This window comes from Leuciscus leuciscus (assembly GCF_965113295.1).
Source record: "Leuciscus leuciscus genome assembly, chromosome: 9".
In the NCBI taxonomy this organism is placed as follows: Eukaryota; Metazoa; Chordata; class Actinopteri; order Cypriniformes; family Leuciscidae; genus Leuciscus; species Leuciscus leuciscus.
Genome location: NC_138733.1, coordinates 17,224,476 through 17,247,712, shown reverse-complemented (window position 1 = coordinate 17,247,712; position 23,237 = coordinate 17,224,476). Strand labels below are relative to the sequence as shown.

The window sequence follows — 23,237 nt, the reverse complement described above, 5'->3', positions numbered from 1 at the left end:
CTGAAACGGCTGGGATGTCTATTTCCCAGCATGCTTTGCCGATGGCACTTGAATGGGAGAGTAAATGCTAAAATTAAGTGTAATATAATGGGTTTTTTTTGTGCAAGATTAATGTTAATTGGGAGATTGAGTATTGATTAATGTTTTGTTATGCTAATTTAGAAGATTTCTGTTAATGTTGGTTTTAGGATAGTTACCATCATGGTGACAAGTGGTGCATGCGGCTTGATTTGAGAGAAAATAAAATCTTTATATTGTTGCACTCATGCTGCAAGTGCTGTATAACATACTATTGTTAGCATGATAACATAGTAGTGGTATCTGCAAGTTCTGCTTACTTAAACTTTAAATTTCAAAACTCAAAAAAATTGAGGCAATCGATTGCCTTACATTTTTTGAGTTCTGCTAACTTATTCGGGTTTACAGTGAATATTTAAACTTAGAATCACCTAATTAAATTAAACAGGGGAAAAAAGGAATAGAAAATAGACCTATATTAAAATAATATTAAACATCAATATATCAATATATTATTCTTTTTCAATAATCAATCAACATAATCAATTTAACAGATGTTATATATATATATTTTTTTTTTACTAATTATCAAAATAAAATATAGTCCTACAAAGCTATTATTACCAGAGCTTGTGATCAGAGCAGGTCATTTTACCATTGTTGCCCAGCATGACTATACCAGCTCAGCAAAAAGAAGTCTACTACTGAGAAATTTCACGTTATTTGAGCGGACTTTGCTTTTCCAGTGCATGATCGGTACATGATTGGAGCGTTTGGGCCGTTAACGTTAACGGAACATTGAGCAGAGAGCGCAGAAGCACACCGACACACACACACACATACACACACACGGAACGGAGAGCGCGGAGCACACACGGAGCGGAAAAGACCCGCTCATGAAAGCTGCGCGAGAATGAAACCTGATCGCCGAACACGGAGGGGCGGGACGGCATATTTTCGGCCTTTTCAATAGCAGCCGCAACAGGAAATCATTAAAACGAGGCAAAAAAAAAAAGTGCTGCGTTAATTGCAGGTTTTTTTTTTACGCGTTAAACATCTCAAATTAATCGCAAAGATTAACGCGTTAATTCCCCCAACCCTAATTGTGATAAATAGCGACGTCGGTATTTGGAAAAAATATTGTGATCATATTTTTGCCCATATCGCCCAGTCGTTGTTTTCAAAATGTGAGCTGCTTTTAACTTGAAAAGTCTTAAAATATTGTGTTCAATACTGTAGAATCATTACAAAAGAGGTGTTTTGATGGCTATGGCAGCGATATTATAAACTAGAAGAAGAGAGATACTGTAACAGTTACTATGACTGTTGGCACACTAGAGCAAAGCATACTACTGGTGTGCTAAACCCCATTAGGGAAGGTGTGTTCCTTAACACATCTCCTTAAAAACAGCATCTCAGCTAGACAAAGAGAAAAATCTAGATGAACTAGTCAACCTCAATAAACATCTAGTCATCCATTGTACTGTATGTCTGCATTGATGTGGGACTGTCAAAAACCTTTGGTTGCTCAATAATATGTCATTTTCAAGCCAAAAGGCACCATTCAGAAAGATAACTCTAGTATTTTCCAGCAAACACACAAATCTGTAGATAACGTCTGCTGGCTGCCGACAGCGGTGCTCAGCGTGTCCACTGCGGTTGAGTGGATATTGTTTATGGGATGCTGGGCTCTGTCAGGCGGTCTATTTCAGACCCTGTGTTGTGGCTGCAAAGGGGGACAACGCAGCAGATGCTACAGATTGTGAAATGCGGCTAACACGCATTCTGTCCGCGCCCTCAACCGAAGGGCACATGACCTGAGCAAACATCCTTGGTCAAATAAAATGACCGTACCTGAGGGTGTTGACTCTAGTCTTTGAATCCGAATAGAAAGCTAATTCGCTTCCATTACTCTGAATGATCTTCAACAGAATGTCCTGGAATTAATATTTTAGCACGACCGTTCCTGGTTGGCTTTAATAGCTTTTTTCAAGGTGAAATAATATGCCCCTGTTCATAATGAGCCCTTGCATGTCTGGCAGTGCCCCGGTTGCGGAGCGGTGATAATTAAGGGCTCTATAGCAGGAATAAAGGTTACGTCTGCGGCGGGCTCGCTCGACTGCTCGTTGATGCAGCGCACGCGCCGACGGTGCGTCTGTCTGTTTGTGTGCGTGTGTGTGTGTGGTGTGTGTGGCTGGAATTCACATGAAAGGACTCGGGCGAGAGAAGGGAACAGGAGTGGGCGGGGGACGAGTCGTTGATATGTACAGCGTGACTCAGTTAAACATACAGAACCACTGGGGTATTTCAGAAGCATTTAATACGTTTCAATTAAAACAAATATTCAGAGCGAGAGGACAGATTAAATGGACAATCGGCATGTTTAACTTGGGTTTGACGCATGGTTTTTGGCCTTATGGTTCACTCCCGGCCTGGCTACTTCATTGAAATGGAGTGTATATATTTGCTCAGGTTCTCTGTGTACCTTTTCTCTGAGGCGTGTTTAATTTTTGATAAAACAAAGCCATAAATGTTTCCTCTCAAGCCACCAGGTCACTACGTCTGGACTGTAAATATTTCACAGCTCTGCTGAAGCTAGGTCTTGTACGGATGTTCGTTTGTAGACAAGCTAGTTGTGCTAGTCTAGGTTTATTTTAAGCATCAGATGATGGCGTATGCTATTCAGTTCATTAATAGCTTTTGCTGTATTAGACCTAATTGATTCAGACCTGCTTGATGAATATTTGGAGTGCCTGAAGTCTTTGAAGTATGTGCCCTAAACCTTTCACAGCACCCTGTTGAGAGTATCATCAAAATAAACTATGAGCCACAGACGCAGGCGTGTTTAGAATATCAAGCGTGGATTTTTGAAGCTGCTTTTCTAAATAAAAGTGCATTTTTAAATTTAAAGGGAGTTAATTTAACTAAATGCTTTTCTTACTTCCACTTCCACTGTTTTGGAGAATGTTCAAATTTCCTCTTGCAGCATATCTCTCATTCATGTAGGCACACATCATATGATGAAAGAATTACATTTTTGAATGAACTCTTGTATATCCAATCCAAATGAGCAGTTATATTAGGGGTGTAACCATACCCTCATGTCACTATTCGATACATTTCACAATGCTGAACTCACAATATGAAATTATTGCGATACTCCAAGACATATGGTATTATGTGAACAAAAAATGTACTGTTGATTAAAATGCTATATTTGGGATTACATTGGGGGTGGAAATGAATAGGCTTGGACTTGGTGCTGGTCAATGGTCAAAGTGTGTAGTTGCTGTGTGTAGCTACACCTGTTTGATCTCTCAATGTCTTGAATCCACAGGAAGTTGCACGGTGGAGTGAAGACTTTTGGCTGTGAGTTCTGTGGAAAGCAGTTCCTGGATAGTTTACGACTGAGGATGCACATGCTGTCTCATTCAGGTAACCTCATCCCTCCTCCCCCCCACCTCGTAAACACCATGATGACCACACGCAATAGTCCCGATAAGGATGAAAACATAGTTTACAGTGTCATTGCACAAGTGATACGTGATCGGTGTTGTGCAACAAGTGTCAGCCCCCTGTTGCCCTGTGTTTGTCCACCATGTACCGCACACTTAACCTGCTCTAACAGATGGAACATTGCACTTCTAGTGACGCAGTGTTTGGTTATCCCCGTCTTCACACTTCCCTTTCAAGTCTCATATGTGTCTCAACAGTTACATTTCAAGCCTGGCAGAGATCCAATCTGGGCACTTTGCCACATTATTAGTACAGTATGTACAGTGAATCTTGCCAGCTTGTTTTTTTTTCTCATTGTTATGAGGAGGTGTTGGACAGAAACTCGCTTAAGGGAGGGGACGGATCCAGTTGTTTATACACATCCCAACCCTTAATTAAGCGATCGTGTTGAAATGATGCTGTTACATGTTATGTAAGTCTGTGGTATTGTTTGGGGCCGATGTGTGCTATTAAGTTCGAACTTTTGCCGTCAGATTTTGGTTATCAAAAGGGTCTGTTGCATAACCGTAGACATAAAATAAACCAGACACAGACTTCAAAATGAAGTTTAGTGCTGAAACTCTGTGTTTTGGCTTATGTTGTCCAGCTGTCATCCTGTTTTTTATATCGTAGCTCCTTTTTAAAGCTCCTTTCCCTTTCAGTCTTTGCTTTACAGAGTGTGTTATGTGGTGTACCGACATTGTTTTTTCATAAAAAAAATGTTCTAGTGAAAATGCTACTTTTTAATACAACTTATTTATATTACAAAATTTAATAAAAAATGTAAACATTTGTTGTTAATTACAAATGATATTATCAGCATAACAATTTTTGTGATAATTTGACTTCACTTTATATATGATACAGGCTCATTTTAATTGTATGATTACAGTTTAGCAAATTAGATGAACACCAATATGCCAACATTAAAAGAACACTTATTAAACACAATATTTACTTGAAAGATAAATAAATAAAATATCAGCCAGTAAATCAGCCTGGACAAGATATATGTCAACAATAAAAGAACACTTATTAAACACAATATTTACTTGAAAGATAAATAAATAAAATATCAGCCAGTAAATCAGCCTGGACAATATATATGTCAACAATAAAAGAACACTTATTTAGCACAATATTTACTCAAAACATTTACTCTTTTTTTTAAATATCAGCCAAAAAAAATCAGCCGGGCCAATATATATTGGCCTATTACTATTGGTTCAATGATTGATTTAAAATATCAGGAAGCGTTTTTGTCACCTTTATGATGGCAGAGAAGGGACATTTTTGGGGTAAAATGGAGGAATGACATTGAAACAAGTTGCAGGCAGGATTCAAACCTGCTTCTTCAAGCCAAGGCTCCGGGTTCAGTATCAGGAATCCTAGAACGTGATTGAAGCTTATTGAATTCAGTAGTTGCCCACACTAAAGTCTGCTTTAGAGGGGAATGTCCTGTTTCAAGTGGAGAGGAAATACACTCAAACTGGCAGCAGAGTGTGTGTTTGTGTGTGTGCGCGTGTGTGTGTGTGTGTGTTTGTCCATCTGTCTGATTAAGTCTATAGTCGTCTCTGGAGGGTTTGTGAAGCCCACCTCACTTGACTTACTCAGCTCACATTTTTGTCAAGATTCTGACAGTGCTCTTCTCCAAATTAACTGAAACATTCCTTCTCTATTATGTCTTGGTCTCTATCTGTCTCTTTTTTGTGTGTTTATGAAAGCGAGAGGAAAAGGTGTATCCCCCCCACCCCACCCCACCCCAGCAATAAACCCTGGCAACAATATTCAGTTACTCCCACATTTAATCTGCTCGTAATCCAGTGTCGCACCTGTTCACGCACCACATGAACGAGAGCGAATCTTCAACATGTGCGACATTCGGGCTGAAAAGCCCTGTCAAGATGTTTTCTCTTAATGTCTCTTTCTCTTTTTTCTGTCTTTCTCTCTCTGTCTGGGAGAAGCCCTGCACTCTGTGCTTGGCGACACGCCAGCTCTTCCCTCGCACTGATGACATCATCAGCTGCCGGCAGGTCTGGATGTTCTGCCAGCATTCTGGAGCATTTATGATTGTTCGCAGATGTGTGTCCAGGAACATACTGTACCCAAATCCCAAAATTAATCAAACTTGACTGCTCTCCAAGCCACTGCTCTCCAAAATAGCGTGAGCACTGGGGTGGAGGGAGGACGCTGGTGGAGTCCTAAATAAAACAAAAATGCAGAAAGAAAACAGAAATGTTGACTGCGGGCCCTTAGAGGCCGACTCGACAGGATGGAGCAGACGTCTGCACTGTGGTCAAAGTGTTCAAAGGTTACGTCCGAGGGCATGTACAGTACATGGTGCCTCCATGCCAGTTTCTGACACTTTCCATCAATACAGATTGCTGTCACTTATTATGTTCTAGATATGTTCGATAAATATAAAATTGTTTGCAATTTATTTTGCAGAACATGCACTTACCAAAGAAAGTACTGGGTAATACAAGGGAACCGCATGGGTTAAGGGGTAGGTTCAGGGTTAGTACCTATTTATTGTAATTACCTGTACTATAATAGAATTTGCATGGGGAACAGGACTGTAAAATAAAGGTGTGTTCACACTTGGTATGTTTGGTTGGGTTAAAACGAACCCTGCTGCGATTGCTCTGTAAGTTTGGTTTATTTGAATAAGTGTGAATGCTTCCATCTGAACCTTCGTGCGCACAAAACAAGCAGACCGAGAACCCCGGAAAGGAGGGTCTCGGTCCGCTTCCAAATGGACTCTGGTGCGGTTTGAATGAAATATGAACGCAGCATGGACCAAAGACATGTAAACAAACCAAAAACAGGATGTGATGTCACAAGATGCGACCCTAAAAAGGACATAATGCTCAAGCATACCTGTTTTTTCTCGTCATAGTCATGGAACAGGCATCAGAACCGCGTCTACTCGCAGCAGATCTCCGTTTGTGTGTGGCGGAGGGATTCCTGTCGTTGTTTGACTCCTTTACACATTTTATAAGCTCTTCACGAGTTCTCAGCTGGTCAAAATACCATCATATGTAGGCTACGCACATACAACAAGCACATTTATTCCAGCGCACAGCACAGTTTTGGATATTCGGTAAGTTCCGTCGTTAACTATACATAATAAAAGCCGACCAATCAGGTTGTGAACATATCCCGATGACTTTAGGTTCGTTATCTTTATGTTTGGTGTTGAAATGCTAATGTGAACGCTAAGCGGACCAGGACAAAATGTTAAAAAAAATTTGGCCCGGACCAAACAAACCATGCTAACTGAACATTAAGTGTGAACACAACCCTAAAGTGCTAAGTGGGTATCTGTTTATATATAAATATATATATATATATTTTCTTCTAGAATGATCATTTTTATAAAGCATGTATATTTAAGCTCAATAATTTCACTTAAATGGCAATGCAAATTACCTATTAATTGTCATTTAAGTGAAATCATTGAACTTAAATATACATGCTTTATAAAAATGATCATTCTAGAAGAAAATTTCAGATGGCACTTAGAGGCTTTTGCATCTGAACTCTTCATATATATACTTATCTTTTTTATTTCTTTTTATTTCAATACATTTTGTCTATTTAATTTTGATGTTTAATGCTTATTGCTAGAAATACATATCCTAGATTTTGATAACAGGGTTGAAAAAAATGCAAACCTCATAGAAAATAAAAAAGAAATAAAACAATTATTATTGTAATTTATATTGTATTATTATTATTTTACCATGGTTAGGAAGCTCATTTTGCTGACTTATTTGTTGAAAAATCTTTTGTAAGTGTTTCAGACCCTATTTGATGCCTTATTTATGGAAGTGCATTGTTCAGGCTTCTATCATGTGGATGTAACCACTCATACCTCACAGACCTGAAGATGTCACATACTAATAAATTACCTTTCTTTGTACTTTGTCACAGAGATTGACAGAAGGCTGTTTTTGAAAGGCATTAAAACCACCCTGCTGTGTTTATACAGTATATAAAGCTGCTTTAATATTATGACATTTGTGCCTCTATTATTTAATGATTGTTTTCCATTGTGACCTATTATTCGACTGACTCTCACAAATTACAAGATAAATAACGTTCAGTGTTTCAGTGTTGACAACCAAACTCTTACAATTTATGATTGTTAACTTGAGTCTTTAATTTGCAAGCCAGTAAAATGGAGGGAAAATAAAAGTAAAAATCTAATTCAGTCTTTATAGCGCATCAAAGCCCTAGATCTTCTGGCCCGTCATTGGATTTTGCTGCTTTACGTCCCAACGGTTGCCAAGTAGCAGAAGCCCTTGTTTTCTAATGCTCTAATTTGGTATTCAGCACGAGATTGAATCTTATTTTTGTATGCCAGGCAAAGTGTTTTGATGGAGGGTGATTGCAGCCAGTCTGGAGGCTGTTTGGGCTGTTTATCATGGGCAGTACAGTGCACAATGTGCCGTCTGAAACACAACACAAGCCGATTGAATGTGGGATCTGCTTTGTGGTTTCTAAATGTGTGCTGAGCGTTTGGAAACATGTGCGAGGAGAGACATATGAGAGAATCACCTTGCCTGTCAGCATCTCAACAGAACAAATAAGATATGCTGAAATGTTGTCTATAGATAGCTCACTAGAATGTAAGAGCATAGCTACTATCCTTCAGTAATAAGACAATAATAAACTGAAAACACAGAGCATTTTAATTCACGCACACCAGAAATTTTCTCACAGGCGCAATTTACGCTGGCTCTGATGAGTCACACCATCAAAGTATTTTTGAGCGTGGTTTGTAATGATTCTGTAAATGAGAGCATTTTTAAACTTTAAAGGGCTTTGGTTGTCGTCCAGAAGGAACGAGAAGAAAGTGTATGTGGAAAGAGGCTAATTTTAGGTGCTAGCTGGCTGACTTCATGAAGCTTGTGGGTGCTTTAATGAGTCATAATAAAGCCATTTCGGGCCAGCTGAGTGAAAATAGATACTTGATGAGCCAATGGTCATTATACATTTGGATTTTATTGATTTATTTTCTTTTTTCCTGTGAGTCTGAGATATAAAGTCTGCAGGAAATGGTGAAAAGCTGCTTGCAGAACCCATAGTTGTGTTGTGTCCAAGCCATGTGTGGTGAATGGAAGACATTGTTCACTTCTCTTTTTGAGGTCTTGTCCCTCATGAATTGTTCAGAAAAAGCAACGTCAGCCGTCCATTTCTCCTTGTTCGGTGAGTGTGTGTGTGGTTTATTGAAAGTATTTCTAAAGTGATGGAAACATCCTGGCCTACTTCATAATGGGCCAGCGGCTCCACAGGTGGATCTAATACTAATAATAGATGGATTCCCTCAGGCGGTTGATGGCCATCAGAACAGTTATTTAGTCCAGTTATTAAGGATCTGTGGTTGCAACTGGGTTAAATGATTCTTTTCTTTCTTTGTATGTGTGTGAGAGTGTGTGTGTGCATTTATACACCGTGTAAATGTATTTTCATCTGTGTAGGTGATTCATGTTTAATGATGTCTTAATGGGGTGATTTTTGCATCGCCTATTTTTAGGACCATTAAGATTTTTTTGCATTTTGACATTATTTTCATGATAATTAAGCAGCCGTGTCACACCCATTCACATTATCTCAATGTGAAAAATTGTCATTCCCATCAATGTAATATGTAAAAAAAATTATACTATTTAAATACATTTTTAAGTTATGTTAGCATGATGCACGGTCTTCATTGTGCCCAGACAAGATAATCTTGTAATACAGTGATTAGAATAATGAGAATAATGCAAATTACAAACAATTCAAAAGTAAAACATGCATTATAGCAATTAGAATTGTTGGGGAAATGTGAGTATTTATTTACATTGTATTTATATTTTTGTATTATATTTTATTCATTATATATTATATATATAATTAGAAACAAACATACACACACACACACACACACACACACATATATATATATATATATATACACACAACACATTGATTTATGTTTTGGCTCAGTAATGTATTTTTTACAACGTTAAATTACAGAAGTAATTTCTTTTAACCTTTCTTTTTTCACACTGAAAACTGAAATAATGGCTGCTGAAAATTTAATTAAATTAGAAAATATATTAAAATAGAAAACAGTCCCTATAACTTGTAATTATATTTATTATTTAATGTTTTTTGTGTTTTTTGTTTGTTTGTTTTTTGATCAAACAAATGCAGCATTGATGAGCAGAGCCTTCTTTCAAAAAAATAATAATTTTTGACCCAAACCTTTTAAAGGGGAGTATGCAATATAACTGGCTTGACATGCTTTGTGAGATTCACCCTGAAGAAACCAACCTTAGCTTTGATAAATAATGATGGTTGATCAAAATCATCTGCTTTTACAGGAAGGCATGAGCAGTACCTGCCTGAGGATACGTCAACCTGACATGACCCTCACTATTATATGATTATCATTTATTACTGTTATCTCTGCGAACACATAATAAATGGATATAGTGTTTTGTTTGTAAGAAGAGACTCATTGTACATGTCATAAATCAGTCTGAAGATACAAAGGGTTTTAATATCCTTTAGGACATGTTGCTGTCTGTTCTGCCTCAGCTTATGGTTTACAGACTTTTATCAAGACAAGACAAGAGAAAGCTGCCAGCCCTTGTAGATAAGAACATCTCTTTGATTCTGTCAAGGGGCAGTATGTTACTCTGTTGATGTGTGTGTGTGTGGGGGGGGGGGGGGGGGGGGGGTGAATGATGTTTAATGTCATAAACAACTCGTACTTGCCTTTGGCATCGTTTCTGTTTTCTTTTCAGTTCATCTTATGGTTTGATTTTTTTAAACATGAGCTTAAAAAAACTGATCAACCCTACTGCCATATACAAGTTTCCTATGAAGAACATGTGTTCATATTTCACATACATTATGATAAATGGGGAAAGAACGTTCAGCTGTCTGTCATTTAGTTTCCCTGTGTATTTATACTCCCTGTCTCATTCAGTTCATTGTCGTTTCTCGTCTTATGTGAGTAGTTTGTTGCGTTACTTGCTATATGCCTTCATCTATGTATTCTCTTCGTGTTCATTAAACAAGTTAATATTTAATCATTCTGTGAACTACCACGTCAGTTGTGACACACACACATTATATGTAATATATAATATACATATATAATACTAAAATGACACTGTGTAATGTTGCCGTCCGTAATAAAGCTATGGGCCAACTGATTACTTTTATTGTATTCTGCTTCCTTTCAGCTGGACCAAAAGCATTAATATGTGATCAGTGTGGGGCTCAATTTTCCAAGGAAGATGCCCTGGAAGCACATCGACAGACTCACACAGGTACGTCTTCTTGCCTCATCTAACCACAAGCCACTTCTTTAAATAACACTAGTTCACCACAATGGAAAAAAACACCAGTAAAGTGGAAATGCGTCATGCATGTACCAGTTGCAATCATGTTTATGACCCTATCAAAAATGGTCTTCTATAATTCAGCAGGGACGGTTTCGATGCCCTCTAAAATTTCAGCCAATAATATGTGCTGTTACAGGGCAGGGCGGCACACCGCTTTGGCACAGCAGTAGTGCCATGTTTCACCATCTCCATCACTTTGTCTAAACATGGCACATACATTTATTAGAGCGACTGTACTGAGTTACCAGAGCCTGTGACTCATCGGCGCTCTGGCACGTTCATTAACACGCCAACAGCGCTCAGCTGCCACCCTCCTGTCAAATATTCATATTTACTGACATCTGATGACTGCAAGGTTGGGTTTCAGTTGTACTACAGACATTTTAATAATCATATTTTAGGTGAGGTAAATAGTGTGCTCTGATAGGGGTTGGCATTGGATGATATGTTGTGTAAACTTGTTTTTGCTGCTGCATACCTGAGTGTACTCTGTCAGGACACATTGAAGCATGTACAGTACATATGCGTACAACTAGTCTAATGAAAATGAAAATTCTGTCATTATTTACTTTGTTTTTACCCTGTTATTTTTTCACATGTCATACTCGAAGTCTTCAGAAGCAATATGATAGCTTTATGTGAGGAACAGCCAGAAATGATCCAAGTCATCTTCCCCTCCAGTGAGCTGTTAACTCGAGAACCATTGCAACTGGATCTTTGATTCAGTGAGTTGAACTCAAGAACTGGATCATCTAAACAAATCGTTCTTTTGATCCAGTTTCAATGATCCAATTGGACTGAATGAATGAGCCACAAATCAGGCTGAATGATTCATTTATTGATTGAACTGATTCGTTCATGACTTCAGCTCACTGAATCAATGATCCAGTCACAGCAGTTCTTGAGTTAACAGCTCACTGGAGTAAGCTAACAGCTCATCGACAGAAATTTCAGTCTGTTCCTCACAGAAAGTTATTTAGACTCAATTAGAATGTGTTACTATGTAATTATACATTTTGTGTGTGTGTGTGTGTGTGTGTGTGTGTGTGTGTGTGTGTGTGTGTGTGTGTGTGTGTGTGTGTGTGTGTGTGTGTGTGTGTGTGTGTGTGTGTGTGTGTGTGTGTGTGTGTGTGGCATTTTTGTTGTTTAACTGCCATAGTCGTATGAAATGCCAGTTTGAGTGCAGCTTGTGACATTTCCTGATCCCATTCCCACATCTTTTCTTGTCCTCACTGCACTATTTATATCGATAAAACAAAAGTGAGAAAATGCCTCAAATGTCTCTGAATCTATATACAGCGGTCCCAGAAAGAACACTAATCCATTATTTAAAATGTCTAAATGTCACTGCTTAAATAACAAAAAAGTTTAAAGAAAAGTGGCATTTATTTATCAGAGATAACTCAAGCACACTTTTCAATAAAAACATTTATAAAAAAGAAAGAAGTTGACTAGATTTTAAATGATAAAAAAGCCATACTGTAATGTAATTAGTTCTGAGAAACATTAAAACATCATTTGTTTTTACACACTTCAAGCTAAATCGAAGAACGAATTGGTGTGACGTCATTTTGAACAAAATCAGGCCGAAATTAAGTTTGTTTCAGGAGTTTGAAACAGTGTATGGAGTCAATATAGGGCCATATATATCTGCAAAATAAAACAATGTTTTGCAAACAAAAAATATGTTTTGCAAAAAAAAAATATATGTTTTGCAAATAAAAATACTCGGTCTGGGGCTCGCGCTGATGACGTTACGAGAGGGACGCGCCTTCGTCCCTTGTACACACCCCAACCTCTTGACCTTGTGTACAAGGGACGAAGGCGCGTCCCTCTCGTAACGTCATCAGCGCGAGCCCCAGACCGAGTGGATCGTTCGAAATGGCGGAGCAGAGACATGCGGGTGATGGATCACAGGTATGTATTATTGACAATAATAGTCTGGGGCTCGCGCTGATGACGTTACGAGAGGGACGCGCCTTCGTCCCTTGTACACACCCCAACCTCTTGACCCCTCCCCCCACGTCAAATCAGGGACACAAAGCGAGGCGCAAAGAAAAATGAAGCGCAAAGGAAAGCTTGCGCCGCAGAGGCACGGATGACTGAAACGCGGATTTAAAGGAACGGCGCAAAGGGAAATATGTGTTGCAAAGTCAATGTGCAAACCACTAAAGCAAAAAAAATTCTCAATATTCTATTTTTATTTGCAAAACATATATTTTTTTTGCAAAACATATTTTTTTGTTTGCAAAACATTGTTTTATTTTGCAGATATATATGGCCCTATATTGACTCCATAACAGTAAACTTTCCGGAAAAGTTAGCTCTATCTGTTAAATGCCTTCGAATAACATTGGTCCATGGCGATTACGTAATAGGTCGGTGTGGCTCTGAGGCTCCGCCCTCTTTAATCAATTCTTCTGTGTACACAAGTAAAACACATGAACACACTGGAGAGCTGCTTTATGGTAGAAACTGAAGTTTCTTTTTGAAAAAGGTACTGACACTTTCTTTTTATGTAATACTGAAGCGGCTTGCTTTAAAGCAATCTAATGTATAAAGTGCCATATAAGTAAACATGACATGACATTGATGCTGTGATTTTTGTTGTGTTTATTTTGTTATTGAGAGGAAAGCGTGCATCGCATATTTACACATTCATTTAAACGCTGCTCCCAACAGCGTAGGGGGCGTCAGGGCCTGATTCAGGGCCTTAGGTGTCCAAACACTTTCGGGGGGCCTTTAGTCCAATAACAGCACTCTAATCTCTATACCTTGTATAACCATCATTTCCACCTGTACCTTTGTTACTTATTGGCATATCAGACTGCCATCAGAGGATACAGTCTGTCACAGGTATTCCAGACTGCACTAATTAATTTGCTCTCTGGGTATAAAAGCGTTTCATGGGGCTAATGATCCACATGTTGAGTCTATATAAAGGTTGAGTCCTAATTAAAACAAGGTGCCATACTTTTGTCATCTGCGTGGATTTGAGGTGCTAAATGTTTCCATGGCAGCCAGCTCATAAAATCTCTGAATTTCTGATGGATCAGAATCAGTAAGTTTCTATTATTTTTTACAGTAACGTACATCGATGCTACTACAATGAGGGTGCAATATCTGTCGCCTGTGTTCCACAGGGAGAAAGACGATAACCCTCTCTAAAACGTTGGCATGTAACTGTAACTCGCTGTGGCACACACTGTATAAATTCTTAATGCATGTCGACATAGAGGTGGTGTTAATGATGCCCAGAATTTTATACCTTCTCTCCCAAACTTGTAAACATCCCGCTCTCTGTTTCAGTTTGGCAGCACATTTAGTCAAGAGGAGGGGAGGACATAGCTCATCCATTTTAAAAAACCTTTTTACTGCTGGGCACCAGCCACCACTTACTGAAGTGAGAGATGTTTTCATCACTTGCATACATTTTCTGGATTTAACCAAGTTAGAATTTTACATTTTAAATGTTAAATACGCCATGGAGCCAAGATAGCCTTCCTATATGAAGATCCAAACGGTAAAGAAAAACTAGGACCTTGTTTCCATTTGAAGCAGCCATTTCTTTTCAATGCATTAAGACCAACCAGAAGTGGTTTTTACTGGCCATGAAACTGTTTTCCTTGTGGGCAGCGCTCTAAAATATAGCGAAACAGCGCTTCAGGAGACCCAAGTTTGCGTCCCGACTCGTGGTCCTTTGCGCCTCTCTCCTCCCCTATCATTTCCTCTCTCCCTTTGACTGTCCTCTCCAAAAAAGATTTTTATCAAATCAATAACATGATTAAAAGTAGTTCAGTTGTGAAGTGAAAATGTGTCTCTAGATCCCTGTGTTCTGTTGTGTCCATTTCTTTCCCTTATATTTTGTTTTGATGGCACAGTACGAGGATGTATTGCCACATGAAGAAAATTAAAAAACAAACATCTAAAAACTTATAATGGTTAATTATAACCACTAATGTAATAAATAAATGAATGGGGAGTCAATACTGATCCTTTTCATTCTTTTTAAAAATATATTTTATTGCCAATAAATACTAAGTCTCCAATAATAGCATTTTATACTATTTTCTTAATACTTAAAAAAAAATATCTACAGCATAAAAATGGATATATATTTTGACATTTAATGCTGTCATTAAATTCTGGATTAACTCTGCTCATTAGATTACAGCTAAATATAATTTAAAGGTGAAAATAGTACAATACAATAAATAAAAATAATATCTAATATATGCAGAAAACCTTTATAGAACTGAAATATTGTGCATCCCTATTTTTTTTATATAAGCTTGTTTGTATGTCTTTGATTTGAATCACTCTTGTCAGTTCCTCTTTGCACAAAGAAGCCAACTGGTGAGTAACATTATTTTTAATAGCCTGTTTTTACATGCATTTGAGTGTTAATTCTGAGTCAGCCTTTAAGCAGGACATTTGTCCTCAAATGCCAGCATATGTGAGAATGTCAGAGGTGAACGGCCTGCTTCTTTGAGGTTTTTAGGGTTGCAAATGGAAAAGAGGATTGTGTGAGACCCGTGGGACAGGGGCCGGCTGAAGGGGGGAAGCTGGTGGCATTTGGTGCCAGGACAGAGCGAGAGACAAACAACATCATGTGCTGTTGTTTACACTCAGCCGCTGTGCTGTCATAGACGAGACCTACTAGAGAGCTGACCTACTTAAAAGCCTCCTAAAATAAAACTCACTTGTGTCTCTGGACCGATACACTGGCGGGCAGGCTGGAAAAGCAGGCCAGCACATCACAGCTTTCTTTTCCTCTTCTCCCCTCCCGACGGAGAAGCGCTTTATCGCATCCTTCGCAGAGCAGAAATAAAAATGTTATTAAAGGGGTTTTATTTGAGACCGGAATAGAAGCGATTTGCCTTTAAACGATTTTGGCCTAAGGGGCGACCGCTCGTCCATCTGTCTTATGTGCTTATGACGTCAGATTTCCTAAAACTCTTCCATCACGCTCATCTCGCTGCACAGGAAGTGACTTGCATCTACAGTGAGGGCGAGGGCACACTGAGAATTACTCACCGGGAACACGTTGTGACTTCAGCGATCTGGCCCACAGAATAAACAGTGGTTAAACAAGAGCAATGTATCTCTTGTTGCGTTAATTATTAAGCAGACCGTTCCTTACTTTGCTAGATTGGCCCGTCTGTCTCTCACTTTGCAGCCGATTGAATTTCAGGGGTCATCTGAGGTATAGTTGATGTGTCAAAGTCATCCCCACAGAGCAATCTGGAATGACTGGGTTATATTTAGTCAAATACTTTTGAGCTCATGTGCCTCTGATACATTTGAAAGGAATCGTTTACAGCGGCTTCATATGATAACGCGTGTTTTCTCCTCGGACAGGTGCACACCACGGGTCATTTAAAACATATATGACCTTCTTTCTTTCGAAAAATATGAAATGTGAATTTTTGAAGAATATCCTGGTCGCTCTTTTCCATGTAATGAAAATCAATGGAGACTGGAGCTTTTAACCTTCATATAGGGCACAAAAGAGCCATAAAATACATTATTTTCCAACTCTTCTGAAGTAATATGGTAGCTTTGTGGGAAGATAAGAGCGAATCACTGAGTCCGAGAACACAAGAATCAAAGCAGTCTGAAAGCAGCACGACATCTGAGGGGAAAAAGCAAGATATTGTGGCCACAAATGAGGAATTTGATTTAATAATAACGACTTAATAATTTGTTCCCTCAATTTATTGATTTGGGAACAAATCACTTCAACATGGCCACGATTTACCTAAAATGAGGGAACGAAATCTTAATCTGTGACCACCATAAATATATTTTTCTGTTTGTCATGTGCGGGCCTCTGTCATTTTTGATTGATTATTGTCTAAAATGTTTTTGTCATTTGTCAAATCATTCTTCTTAGTTGAGTCTTTTCAATGAATCAGTTGATATAGTTCACAAACCCTGAATGATTTGTTTGTTAATCAGACTGATTCAGTTCTTCAGTTCTCTGACTTACTGACTCAACAATTCCATAAAAGACCAAACAATTTAAATATCCAAGTCATATTTCTTTCTTGTTTAGTGCCGTGAGACACCAAAACGACGCTAAAGTTGTCACATTTTTATGTGGCCTTAGTAAACTTAAAAAAACAGACTTTGTGCTAATATTGATGGTATTTTCATTGATACAGACCACCTTCTTTCTACCATGACCCGGCTGTAACCAAACAGGGGATTTCACCAAGTTCAGCATGTTCCTGGATCAATATCTTTGTTGATTCTGGAACAATATTCCAATCAACCAATCATATTTGAGAGAAAAGTTTACAGTTCATGTCAAATTTAGGCTTACAACCAGGGTTAGGTGCTTCTACATCAGTGTTATTCCAATTTCATTTCCCCATGATTTTAGGGACATTTTATGGGTTGGGTTAGGTTTAGGGGTAGGGTTAGGACTACATTTTCAGACAGGAATGTTGTTCCAGGAACAACAATATATGTTGACCCAGGAGCACTTACTTGGCAAAATCACGATGACCAGCTAAACAGGTTGCACCCCCCCAACGGCTCAGATAAGACTGATTGTCTCAGTGGTGCTGCAGATTTCCCAGCATGCCTCTTCATCACACAGTGACTAATTCCTATTGTCCTATAACTTCAATGAAAGGAGATGAAGTTCTTTCTGCCCGTCAGGAGGCAGAATGAAATGCTACTGGCATCACGGGGTGTCCACAGTTTTTTCCTAAGTCGCTCATTGTTTGGAAAAGCACATATTCACGTGCATCGCTCCGGCTGTGATTCCTCTCTCCGTGAGATTCCACAAGCCGAGAGAGTCAGAGCAGCAGGATTTCAATATCGTCTGTGTCTCTATTCAAAAGTTAGTGCTAGTAGATGAAGTAGTTAGTATGTAATTAGATTCTGGAGATGTTTGCAGAGACCTTTAAGAAGAGCTGAATTAAATAAATTGCTGTCTTTTTGTGTCGTTTACAATGTAAATAGGCTGATTCTCAGTGTGGGAATTTTTTTTGATAGACTGAGGGCTGGGAAAACAAAAAGAAGTGACTTGTTTGTGAATGCTGGGATTATCCTGAAACACTTCAACTCTCTTCTAGTTGCTTGGAGACGTGGGTATTTGATTTTTGCGTAATGAATCATCTTAAGTCTCATTTTCAAGTTATATTAAAATTAATATTTCACTGATCCATCTTGATATAGATACCTGAGATTCATCCTTTTTCACTCTGATATTGTCTGTTTATCTGTCTCACTCTCAAAAACCAACCAGACTCCTTCCTAATGGCTACAAAAGAAACAGGATTTCACAATATGTCTCTGTGTCTTTATCAGAAAGAACCTACTGTTCACTGAATTAGCCCAGAACAGGTGAATCTACCCAGTTTGTTCTGAGATAAAGAGATTAGATGTATTTGTTGTGCCTGTTTGCATAACTGTCATGTTTACATCTCCTTCTCACAGTGGCCTTTTTTAGCAAACATTGCTGTGAAGATGCTTTCTATTCACTGACTTAGAAAAGAATGCACTTTTTTGTCATGTGCCTTCATGAAATAACCCACTAAAGGAGCATTTCCTTTTTGTTCTGTCAAGGAAATATCCAGGTCACATTAGACTCAAATAGATTATTTCTGTGTAAAAAGTCTTCATTTAATTCCCATTATTCTCATTAGATTTATATATTGCAGTAATACAATTATTTTAGGCAGTAAACAAATATTACCATGATTTATGTATGCAATTTATTTCATATTAAAAAAGTAAAAATTATTATTATAGTTATTGTTATAAATAATAAAAACATTATTACTAATATTATAAACTTAATAAGTAGTATTATTACTTTTACTATTACTAATGCTATACTATAATAATAATAATGCAGTGTTTGATACTACTTAAATTAGGGGCCAATATATAATAATGATAAAATTAAGTACATTTTGCATTACAGTACATTTGGAGTCATATGTACTTAATTGTCATGAAAGGATTGCAAACTGTGACTTGAAATACAGATGAAATACTGTCCATGTCATTAAAAGGTTTCATAAGATCCGCCAATGTGTTGTTGTCCTGATATGGAATGTGATTTTCAGAATTAGTTTCATCAGTGTCACTTCATACATTCAACACGCCGTTTCTCTTGGAATTGTATTTGAGGACTGAATTTTTCCGATAGCAGAGTTTTAAATTCCTTCCTCTTCCTAGAAAACCTGCTCCTGATTCCAAGAAAAGTTGGGTGTTCTCGCACTCTGCTTACTAGCACTGTGGGAATTGGATTAAGTCTTTGGCCTTTATTCTAATTCAGAACTTTGTAGTCATCGGATGTCAAGGGGTCAACTGACCAGTGTGAAAGGCAAATCCACTCTCTATTGTACAGTGAGGGGCCGGAGAAGAGTTTCCCTTCAGCTGCCGTCCCTCTTCAGCCTGGGAAAAATGGGGGAGGCAGCTTGTCAATTAGGAATTAATTTTCTACCGTTCTCTGAAACGATCTCATGCAACTTTTAAAACAAGGCTTAATTGGCAGGACGATCAAATTAGGGGTGAGAAACAGTCGGTTGTGTCAATACATCAGCTTTGAGGTGTATTGATTTTTAGTCTGATAAAAGACAAATACATATGGCCTTTTGTACACTCCTCTGTAGTTAAATAGGCTGCATTATCCACTCCAGTAGTTTTATATTTGATGTACTTCTTTAATTAGCCATAGTGTTAAAATGCTGTATGTAAATCATCCTGTAATATCATTAAATTCTGTCTTAATGTGGAGAGCAATATAAAGCATTCTTGATTCTCATTAGACAGAAACAGTAATGAGGTCAGTTGCAAAAATGTATAAATGTTGCTCATTAAGATGGTTCAGACAGAAGCGTGACTCACAGCTACGGGTTTATGTATGTGAACCGTGCTGTGGGATGGGGTCATTTGAGGATTCCTTCTGCGTCACGAGTTGTTGTTACAGAGTGCGCCCCCTGCTGGCCTCGGGTCCGTGACACGTAACAAATGCCACCTCTTAAACAAAACAGAGAAGCATTCCTTAATATATATGCCATCATACAAAACAAATAAATGCATAAAAAATATTAGAGGATTTTTTTTAGCTTGATGTTTTCATACATTTCAGCCTGGGCCAGAGTGAGAGAGTTTCAAGACAGTCAATGCGTCTGTCACTCGCCCTGACATTCTTACAGTGCATTTGTTGATCTTGTGCATTTGTTTCTATAATGTGTTGTTATTTTATAAAAATGTAAGTGTAATTTTTGTTGTAAAGCCAGTGAATTGTTGGCAGGGCAAGTAAAAAAAACTAAACCAAGATCATCCAGCTGAAAAGATCCTTAGAGTTGAGGCCTACACTGATCACCCTTCTTTCAAAGTGTATAAACCAAAATGTTTGAAAACCTCACAGGTTTGAAACTCCTGCCGGCACCTTTTACTGTTCTCTGACCATCATTAAGTGTTGTGAAAGGAGAGGCTTGTTCTGAATGAATACTGGCATTCTATAGTGCTGTACATTTCTCTCTTTCTCTCTCTCTCTATACAAATGTTTTTTTTCTAAACCTCTCTGTCTAAGAGACCTTCAGAGACCTTTACCTCTGTAATGGATTTTAGGAGGTTCTTTCACCTTTACATTAAACAAGGTTATGATTGTTTCTTTGTATGTTTATATAGTTCCCGGCCTATACCACCTGTTTTTGTTTTCTTTCTCTTTCTCAAACCTCTTCAGTTTAGCTCCATTCGCTGAATCACACACACATTCAAGATTTTTCAACTTTCATTCTTTCATTCAACTTTATTGATCATAAACCACATGTGAAGCATATTCCCATTCAGGCAGAGTGAACTGTAATGTGGTCCTGCAGGTATTTCCATGCAATTCTCTCTCGTCAATATTCAGATCGTTTTCCTCCAGCTATTTATTAATTGTCCAGTAATTGTGTGCGATTCAACTCTTTAATGATTAACCGGGCACCTCTGACAGCAGAAAAAGGTAAGACACAATCCGGCGGTCGTGTCTTAATGAGGGACCGCTGAGAGTCTTTTGTGCTGTGGAAAAGCCACCTCAGCAGCAGTGTGCTTTAAAAGCCAGAGTCACACAGATTAGCCGAGTAAGAGGTGGACCTGTGGACGTGGAAACAATAGAGCGGGTCATTCATACTCTAAGCCTGATTGTCCCCTCACTGTCCAGATGGCCTGCCGAATAAATTATACCAGTAGGTACAATGCATTCCAGTGAGGGGCTTTAGGCACAACTGTTTGTAGAGTCACACAGGGCTTTTTTCCCTGTCCTAACGATTATTAACAAGTACGAGCGGTCAGCGGTTTGTCGTTTGTAAATGAAATCCTTGAGAAAGTGTGTGTGTGTGTGTGTGTGTGTGTGTGGGTGTGTGGGTGTGTGGGTGTGTGGGGTGGGGTGGGGGGGTGGGGGGTAATGACAGACGAATGATCACATGAATACGGGATGCACACAGCAAGGTACATTAGAAACTGATTGGTGTTGGAGATTTCTAGTTTTCTGCCATCATTTCTATATATTTTAAATCTGATTTATTTTAAAATACATCAATTACTTTTTACATGACAGCCCAGAAATTACAAGAGTTACGGCTTGACACGTAGCATTGTAAGCTGAATTATTAGATATCACATATGCTACCATTCAAATGTTTGAGGCCAGTAAAAAATGGGAAATTCATTATTTTGTTTAGCAAGAATGCATTTAATTAATTAAAAGAGACAGAAAAGAAGACATTTATAATGTTGCAAAAAAATTATTAAATTAAAATCTTTTGAACTTTTCTGTAATTCATCGAATAATCCAGAAAAAAATGCATCACGAACTCAACAAAAATATTAAGCAGCACAACTGTTTTCAACATTGATAATAATAAGAAATGTTTCTTAAGCATGAAATCAGCATATTAGACTGATTTCTGAAAGATCATGTGACACTAAAGACTAGAGTAATGATGCTGAAAATTCAGCTCTGACATCACAGGAATAAATTACATTATTAAAACAACTATTTATATTGTAATTAAATTTCACAATATTACTGTTTTTACTGTTTTTTAAATTTATTTAAAGCATTTATTTAATAATTTATATATTACCATCCACAAACTTTTGAAAGCTTGAATAAATATAAATATAAATATTTATTAGTATTACATTATTATAATATCATTTTAATATGTTATGGAAGACATGCTGTTTAAAATGAAATATAATGATTTAGTTATCACTTTGTCATTCAGGCAGAAGGGTTAGGGTTTAATAACAGTCCTGCATTTCGGTTTTCGGATACGTAATTATCTTAAAAAAATAAAATAACAAGTATATATATATATACTTCTGTAGTAAGGGGTTCTAATATAGAGTCATCTGTCAATGAGTGTCCATAAAGTAAAGACGTCAGAAATCTGGTCACATACTTCTGGATCTGTATAGCAACTGCCATTGAAATGATGGGAATGCCAATACCAGGAATACTAGACTGGTTTAGGCCGAACTGTGCTAGAGAGGGGACATTATTTTTGCATTTGGCGTAAAAATGCTACACTGCAGCGTTCATTTGGAGCCAAGAGAGTCATTCCAAGGATGATGTGTTTATCCTGTTCTTGAGACGCTTGTTTGTTTCTTGTATTTGCAATCCATGTTAGTAAATCGCATTCAGTTCAGAATCATGGCAGAGTTATATTCACTGCGGCTGGTGAGCTTGCAAGCCAGAGGGATAAATGTATTTACTCTTGAAGTATTTGTCCCCTCCAAACGAAATGAAACTCCGGCTTTGACAGCTCCCCCCCTCTCTGTGTGTGAATCATCTGTATCTGATCTCCCTGCGCTAATTCCAATTTAATTGCCTGTTGCCTGCAGGCTCCTCAATAGTGGTAACAAATGGTTTGATTTTGTAGTCCTCATCAGGCAGCATTTTAAATGCAGCACTCTAACCCCACTCGAATGCCAATGAAGGCACCGAACAGCCTCGTGTTTACTAATGCTCGTCCTCCCCCCGCGCTCCTCGTCTCTGTTCCTCTCATATCTGATTAAAGGGGATTTGTACGAATCGGCGAGATGCAAGCAGCCTCTCTCTCCATTGTAAATGATATGGGCCAGAACAGGCGGTCTCGGCTTCTTGTGTATTTTCGTTTTAAGAGGCGAAGATGTTCTACGCTGGATAACGCCGTTTAATCTGTTTAAACGAAGTTTTGACATTAAAGTGCAGGTGTGATGTGAAGATGGCTCTGGCTCTGCATGTGAAATATGACCCGGTACTATGTATGAATTTTTAAAGCATGCTTTTATGATTAATGTGTTATCTTCAAG

The 23,237-nt window shown here is 38.2% G+C and overlaps 1 protein-coding gene across 1 annotated transcript in view; it reads left to right on the top strand.

The window, feature by feature from the left end:
- Positions 1-23,237, top strand: part of zbtb16b (zinc finger and BTB domain containing 16b) — a 50,819-nt gene that overhangs the window by 13,088 nt on the left and 14,494 nt on the right. The window contains exons 3-4 of the mRNA XM_082179599.1: positions 3,356-3,453; positions 10,761-10,847. Of these exons, the coding sequence (XP_082035725.1) occupies positions 3,356-3,453; positions 10,761-10,847 (185 nt within the window). The remainder of the gene's footprint in view (positions 1-3,355; positions 3,454-10,760; positions 10,848-23,237) is intronic.